This window comes from Microtus ochrogaster, chromosome 18, assembly GCF_000317375.1.
Source record: "Microtus ochrogaster isolate Prairie Vole_2 chromosome 18, MicOch1.0, whole genome shotgun sequence".
In the NCBI taxonomy this organism is placed as follows: domain Eukaryota; kingdom Metazoa; phylum Chordata; class Mammalia; order Rodentia; family Cricetidae; genus Microtus; species Microtus ochrogaster.
Window position 1 is genome coordinate 52,653,782 of NC_022020.1, and position 7,985 is coordinate 52,661,766.

Sequence of the window (7,985 nt, forward strand, 5' to 3'; positions counted from 1 at the left end):
AAAAAGTCAGACAGTGGTGGTGCATGCCTTTAATCTCAGCACTCAGGAGGCAGAGGCAGGTGAATCTCTGAGTTCAAGGCCAACCTGGACTACAAAGTGAGAACAGCTAGACCTTCAAAGAGAAGCCATTTTGAAAAACTAATAAATAAATGAACAAACAAACAAACATATGACTCTTATTTCCAAATACTGTGTGTGGAGAGATGAATAATATGGTCAAAAGACACACGATTTCAAGACTGCAATACAACACCCGAACACTTTTTAAAATTTGTTTATTTTAGGGCTGAAGAGATGGCTCAGAGGTTAAGAGCACTGGCTGCTCTTCCAGAAGTCCTGAGTTCAATTCTGAAAGCCACATGGTGGCTCACAACTATCTGTAATGAGATCTTGTGTCCTCTTCTGACATGCATGCATATATGCAGACAGAATACTATACAAGTAATAAGTAAATCTTTTTACAAAATGTTTATTTTCTCTGCCTAGTTATGATGTGAATGGTACTAAGTAATGGCAAATTATTTTACCATGAACATGATTTTTTTATCCATACAGATGGGACATGAAAATAATAGAAATGATTTCTTTTACAAAGCTTTTTTCAGACCAAGTATGGTGGCACACACCTTTAATGCCATCATGAGAGACAGAGGCAAACAGATCTCTGTGAGTTTGAGCCATCCTGGTCTACACACCAAGTCCCAGGCCAACAAGGGCTACATGGTAAGAACCTATCTACCAAACAAACAAAGGCATTTCTTTTATGAAACATCTATCTGTATGTATGTATATGTGTGTGCCACATGTATGCAAGTGCCTACAGAAACCAGAAGCCACTGGGTTCCCTGGAGCTGGAGCTACTCATGGCTGTGAGTCACCTGATATAGGTGCTAGCAACCAAACTCCAGTCTTCTCAAAAAAACAGAAAGTATTTGAACTAATGGGCCAACTCTCCAGCCCCTAAGCATTTCTTTAAAGTAAGCTTTATTAATGAATTATTTTATCCACTTAACAGCTAATCCAAGCTGGGCCTTGTAGCACGTATTTGTAATCCTAACTCCTTGAAAGGCTGATGTAGGAGTATCTATTGCTCAGTGGTAGAGTGTTTGGCTAGCATGCACAAGACCCTTGTGCTAGCAAACATGTTCAACCCTCAGGACTCCCACCCATAAGCAATCCATTTAACAAACAGCAAGTTGCTACTTTATGCCTAGCAGGCTGCAAAGCCGCTGTGGTACAAGAGCAGCCCTAGCACAGCAGTTATGAGGCAGGTGCTGAAAGTGAACATTAGTGTTGTCTCTCCTTCGACAATGCTGTGCCAAGGCCTCAGTATCAGGTGCGAGCAGATGATCCAGCACTGTGTGGAAGAAAAGGCTGGGCCACTGCAGTATGAAAATGCTGGTAGGGGCTACAGCTGACAAGGGATGGGGTGGGAGGGTATCTAAATCAAACTAGAGAGAGAATAAAGGCAAAAAAAGGCTTCCATGAGGAGAAAAAAACCAAACGCTTTCAGAAATACACAAAATCGATAGAATGAGATACAGAAAGCAGGCTAAGAACTGAATTAGACAGAAACAGTCAGAAGAAGAATGACTAATTATGTAAGTAACGAGGTGACAGCTTCAGACACACAAGTTTTGGAGTTAATCTTCCCCAAGTATCTTTTTACCTTTGGGATTTTTGCTCCTAAATCTTGATACTGCTTTGGGTTTTTCAGGAAATTCACGAATTCCATTATCTCTAGCTTGGCCTCCTCACAGCCAGCCACATCTTTGAACTTCACATCTATCTCATCCTTTAAGACCTTTGCCGTGGTTTCCCCAACACTGAAGAGTCCACCCATTCCTCGGCCAGTCCGACCAATGCCAGCAGGCCCTCTTCTTATGGTGTAGAGTAGAAAAGCGATAATGAGCACCGTGGGCAACATGCTCAGCAGGAAGGAACTAGAGGAGAAGACAACAGTGCAGCTGGTAAGAGGGGTAGCAAGTTTCCCAACTGCCTCAGACATCAGGGCAATCGATAAAACTTTTAAAAATCCAGTATTTTCAAAAAACTAATATTTCGAAATATTCTAGTTTGTCTGAGATATAGAAGACTCTTGGCATATTTATATCATTAAAGTAAAGTCATGGAATAACAAAAAGGAACTTTGTCTCAACATGTATGCTCTTTATATTAAGTCTTGTTTAACAGACTTAAGGCTCTCTTCTAGCAGAACCTCTGCAATATGGAGCCTGCATGGCTGCCTCAAAGCCTAGGGATGTAGTCTATCTTTTGTCTTAATAACCTTTATCCAATGTAACTTTTAAGTACAAATTTGATAATTTTTTATATAGTTTTAAACACTGTTAAAAAAAAATCTAGGGGTAGCTGGGCAGTGGTGACACACGCCTGTAATTCCAGCACTTGAGAGGTAGAGACAAGTGGATCCCTTTGAGTTTGAGGCCAGCCTGGTCTACACATCAAGTTCCAGGACAAGCTTCAAAGCTACAGAGAAACCCTATAAATATTTTGTCTGCACAGATGTCTGTGCACCATTGCATGACTTGTGCTCAAAGCGGTCAGAAGTTGGCCCTGAATCCCCTGGGACTAGAATTAAATAATTGTGAGCTACATGTGGGTGCTGGGAATTGAACCCAAGTCCTCTGAAAGAGCAGTCTGTGTTCTTAACCACTGAGCCATCTCTCTAGCCTGGAAGAATTTCTTAAATCCTGGAAAACTATTAACTATAAAGGTAAATGACACAGGGCTCTTCATGCAAAAACCCTTCAAGAATAGCATGCAGAGCCATAACACTCTAAACAGTCGCGTAGAAAAGAAGGTAGTCACGTGCAAAAACTAAATTACTACAGATTTATTTTTCAATATGGTCAACAGACCAAGACTTGCTTAAGACTTTAATTTATAGGGGTTGGAGAGACAGCTCAGCAGTTAAAAGCACTGGCTGTTCTTCTGAGGTCCCAAGTTAAACTCCCGACAACCACATGGTTGTCGTTTACAACCATTTATAACAGGATCTGATGCCTTCTTCCAGTGTGCAGGTGTACACATAGGACAAAAAACTTAAAAAAAAAAAAAACAACTTAAAAATAAAGACTAACTTTGTAACCTGTCACTTGGTGACAAAAAGATAGTGAACTATGAATAGCACTTGTACTCAAATCTGTTTTTCTGTTATTTATTTATCTTTCAAGCTTTCTGAGACAAGGTCTTTCTATGTACCGGAAGCTGGCCTCAAATTCCTGTCAATCTTCTTGCCTCAGTCTCCCAGTCTCTAAGATTATAGGACTGTGCACCATGTCTGTCACAAAGCATGTACTTAAAATGATTTCTTACCCATCACTTTCAGTAATATAGACCACAGGTACCCGGTTCTCCCCTTCTATGCCCAATTCTTGCTGCAAAGTCTCCAGGTTCCGCTCAAAGGTGTCTACACTGCCAATGTTAAACCAGACATATTGCTATAAAAACAGAAAAAGAAATATCCTTAGAATGAAGAACAAACAAAACTCTGAATTTTCTAAAGCATTTAGCACTGGTCAGCATGGTCTACAAAGGAGTTCCAAGACTTCTAGAGCTACATACAGAGACCCTGTCTTTAAAAAAAATCATAAACACTGAAGATTTATCTATAAAAAAAATAAAAACCTGATTTTAAAGACATGTTTTATTTTGTTTTGTTTTTTAAACTTGGTGAAAACACATGGCAATCCTTGGCAAGTAAATATTTTTACTTAGCAATATTCCTCAGTGGCTTGAAACTTATAAACTCAAAGAACAGCACTGGGATTAGAGACGGCTCCATGTTAGAGGCACTGATGCTCTTTCTAAAGACCCAAGTTCAATTTCCAGCACCCACACATCAGCTAACAACTCTAACAACTGGCCTAGAGGATCTAACACCCTCTTCTGGCCTCTATAAACACTGCATGTATGTGGCACACAGACATGCAGTGTAAAATATCCATACACATAAAATAAAGATAAAATCTCAAAATAAACTTTTTTTTTTTTTTAAAGAAAAGCATTAAGAAGAGAAACTGCTTTCTGAAGATGAACAAGACTCTTTTCTCCTTGCTCATTTCCCAGAGCCTATCTCCAAACACCATGGGATACAACAGTAACAGCTCAAGTTGGCTATGTACACTCTCTGCATAAGGCCTTGCTGAGCCTTAAATATACATTAACTCATTCGCCCTTGAGGATCCTGATAAGAAGTGGGATCAGGACGACAGTGATAATCAAACTTGGCCAGTAGAAAAGTACCAGGAATGCTGTGCTGGACATTACCCTTCTAATACTGAAGGCTGGGGGATTCCTGGGTTGGGGTGGACCTGAAGAACCTAGGGGAGATAGCTATTCTATAAAAGAGCACAAAAATAATGACCCCCCCCCCGGCCAATCAGGTCCATAGAAAAATGGTTCCAAATCCTAGGAAAATCTGAGATCAAAACCTGAGCCTTCTACAAAGTGGGACATATCTTAAAAACACTACATCCTACCTACTTTAACTCTAGATGACGTGAGTGTTATTATGCTTTACTGGTTAAGGAACAGAACTGGGGAAAGTCCACACATACTCAGTGTAGCCAAGAAGGACCCTGAACCCGATTCAAGCAATGGGATTGCAGCTGTCCACACCAGACAGACTACAGTCTTAAGATGCAGGGCTGGGGATATAGTTCAGTGGTAAAGTACTTGTTAACCTATAGGACTCTAGGTTCAGTCCCTAATATCAAAACCCAAACAAAGCAAAAACCTTGAGTTATAAATGTTTACTGTGGTACAATGGAGAAATAAAAATAATGCAATGCTATAAATTTTAGATTAAATGCCAATCCTAGAAAACAAGACCTCTCCTTTCTCAAAGTTACCCTTTAGAGACAGTACCACAGACAGCACTAACAGAGGAAACTGACAGTTAGGGAGGGTGCTCTCCAGAAGTGGGCAGAGGACAACAGGACCGCAGATACCCAGGACTAGACGTAGGGTAGGGGCAGAGCAGGGAGCCTCCCCTCTTTATAATCGCTGTGCACCCGACACTTCTGCTGTGTCTCTAGATAAGAGTCCGGACTAGGTGGACCAGAATATAGATTATTTTCAGATCAGCACAGCCAGGTGTACTGGTTATGCCTGCACACTTGTAGGGACTGAAGCATGAAGGTGGCCATGAGTTCAAGGGCAGTCTGGGTTACAGAGTAAGACCCCATTTCAAAAGTAAAGAAGCAAAAACTAGGAAAACAGATAAATATCACAAAAAGGTTGAAGACTGACGAACAGAAAGAATCCTAAACTGATTTCAAAGACACTACCTCAAAACACATGAAATTCAAATTTAAAATTTTTCCCAATCAAATGTCTTCAAGAATCATTGCCGGACCGGGTGGTGCACTCAGGAGGCAGAAGCAGGCTGATCTTTTTGAGTTCGAGGCCAGCCTGGTCTACAAGAGCTAGTTCCAGGACAGGAACCAAAGCTACATTGAAACCCTCTCTCAAAAAAAAAAAAAAAAAAAAAAAAAAAAATCAGATTATTTTGGAATGCTGAGAACTGAGCACTTCTTCATTGTGTCCTAGGTGTGAAACTAAAATGATTACCAAAACCAACCCTGGGCTGGAGAGATGGCTCAGAGGTTAAGAGCACTGACTGCTCTTCCAAAGATTCTGAGTTCAATTCCCAGCAACCACATGGTGGCTTACAACCATCTGTAATGAGATTTGGTGCCCTCTTCTGGCCTGCAGGCATACATGGAGGCTGAACACTGTGTACTAAATAAATAAATAAATAAATAAATAAGTAAATAAATCTTTTTTTTTAAATATTTATTTATTATGTATACAATATTCTTTCTGTGTGTATGCCTGCAGGCCAGAAGAGGGCACCAGACCCCATTACAGATGGTTGTGAGCCACCATGTGGTTGCTGGGAATTGAACTCAGGACCTTTGGAAGAGCAGGCAATGCTCTTAACCTCTGAGCCATCTCTCCAACCCCCTGTAAATAAATCTTAAAACAAACAAACAAACAAACAAGCCAACACTGAAGCACTCCACGCTTCAGCATGTGCACATATCAGCTGATATCCCTGAGTGTCACCCCTGTGGCACAACGGATCCCACTCTCCCACTGTACATATCTATGTAATACAAGGGATGGTTTCTTGTCAGTTCTAAACCTGAAAAAGATTCATTTCCTAACTCACATCAATTTATAAAATTACTTACCCCATCAACCGGAGTTTTTCCTGGTGTGAAGGTCACACGAACAAATCGCTTGTTGACAACTTCTAGTCTGTCCACCTAGAATGTTAAAAAGGCAAATATATAAACATAAGTTTATAGAAAATACTTGCGATGTTATTTTATTCTGCTTTTCACGTTGGGCATAGCGATGTATGCTTTTAATCCTAGCTCTTAGGAGGAAGAGTCAGACCACTCCATATAAGTAGTCAGCCAATACTACTGCAGGTTTGAGACCCTGTATCAAAACAAGGCACAGGGGATGAGGAGTAGATGGAGACAGGGCTCAGTGATGAAGAACACTTGTGGCTTTTGCACAGGATCTGGATTCCATCCCTAGAATCCACACAATAGATAGCAACCACCTGAACTCCAGTCACAGGGCATGTGACACCTCTTCTGACTTCTGTGGGCACCAAGTACACACACAGTGCACATGTAAATGCAGACACTCATAAATACATATAAAAATAAGTATTTTTCCAGGTTCTGGCTATTACAAACAATGCTGCTATGAACATAGTTGAGCATATACTTTTGTTGTATGATAGGAGGAGGTGGCGGGGAGGAGGCAGAAATCCTTAATGAATAAATAAAATTAAAAAAAAATAAGTATTTTTCAAAAAACATGATTTTTTTGTTTTGATAGTTTTTCAAGACAGAGTTTCTCTGTTTAACAGTCCTAGCTGCCCGGAATTTGCTCTGTAGAACAGGTTGGCCTTAAACTCACAGAGATCCACCTGCCTTTGCCTCTTGAGTGCTGGGATTAAATGTGTGCAACACCACGCCAGGTGCTTTCAAGCTTTTTAAATGGTTGCTTTTACTGACCTTTCTTTTTCCTCCCACCATTACATGTAGCACAAATAATAAAAACCCAGAGACAGATACTGGGGTTCAACCTGAAGTTCAGAAAAACAAAGCAGCAAACCACTAGAGACACCTTCTACTTCTACCAAATCTTCAGACCAAAGGGGTGAGATACCTTCTTTTAGGAATCCTCAGACTCCACACTTCACTGGGTGGTTCCTGTCTCTTCCCCTTTATATTCCTCTCTCCACCCAGTCAAGTCGTTCCTGTCTTTATTTCCCTAGTGATGGAATTAAAGGTGTGTGACTCCCAAACACTGGGAATAAAGGTGTGAACCATCACCACCTGGATCTATCTTGTGTATCCCAGGGTAGCCTTGAACTCACAGTGATCTGTCTGCCGCTGTCTCCCAAATCCTGAGATTAAAAGTGTTTGCCATCACTGCCTGGCCTCTACTGTGGCTTAGTTTTGCCCTCTGATCTTCAGAGAAGCTTTATTTATTAAAACAGAAATAAAATATCACTATAATTACATATGCAAGATTTACATACATTAGCACTTTAATTCTGTGGAGTCTTACATTTGATAAGCACACTCCCAAATTACCTTCATGCTCACTAACAGGCTGTTTCAAGTCATACACAGCCTTACCAAATGCTGCAATGAACACCCCGTAGATAACTTCTGGACGATGTCTTCAAACGTTCTTCCGGGATACACAATCTATAGACAGTTACACTAAGGACGAGCTGCAGAGCATACAGCCCTTCAACTGTACTAGATATGTCAAACTGCTCCCAAAAGGGCTCTCCAATTTTCACTCTTCTTAGTCCATGATTCTGACTGCTTTCATCTCTAACAGTTGGTGTTTTAAGATTCTTTTTTCTGCCGGGCGGTGGTGGCGCACGCCTTTAATCCCAGCACTAGGGAGGCAGAGGCAGG

At 40.8% G+C, this 7,985-nt stretch overlaps 1 protein-coding gene across 1 annotated transcript in view; it reads right to left on the reverse strand.

Moving 5' to 3' along the window:
* Nucleotides 1–7,985, reverse strand: part of Afg3l2 (AFG3 like matrix AAA peptidase subunit 2) — a 43,137-nt gene that overhangs the window by 23,461 nt on the left and 11,691 nt on the right. The window contains exons 6-8 of the mRNA XM_005356224.2: nt 6,222–6,296; nt 3,337–3,461; nt 1,670–1,943 (exon numbers count right to left, since the gene is read on the reverse strand). Of these exons, the coding sequence (XP_005356281.1) occupies nt 1,670–1,943; nt 3,337–3,461; nt 6,222–6,296 (474 nt within the window). The remainder of the gene's footprint in view (nt 1–1,669; nt 1,944–3,336; nt 3,462–6,221; nt 6,297–7,985) is intronic.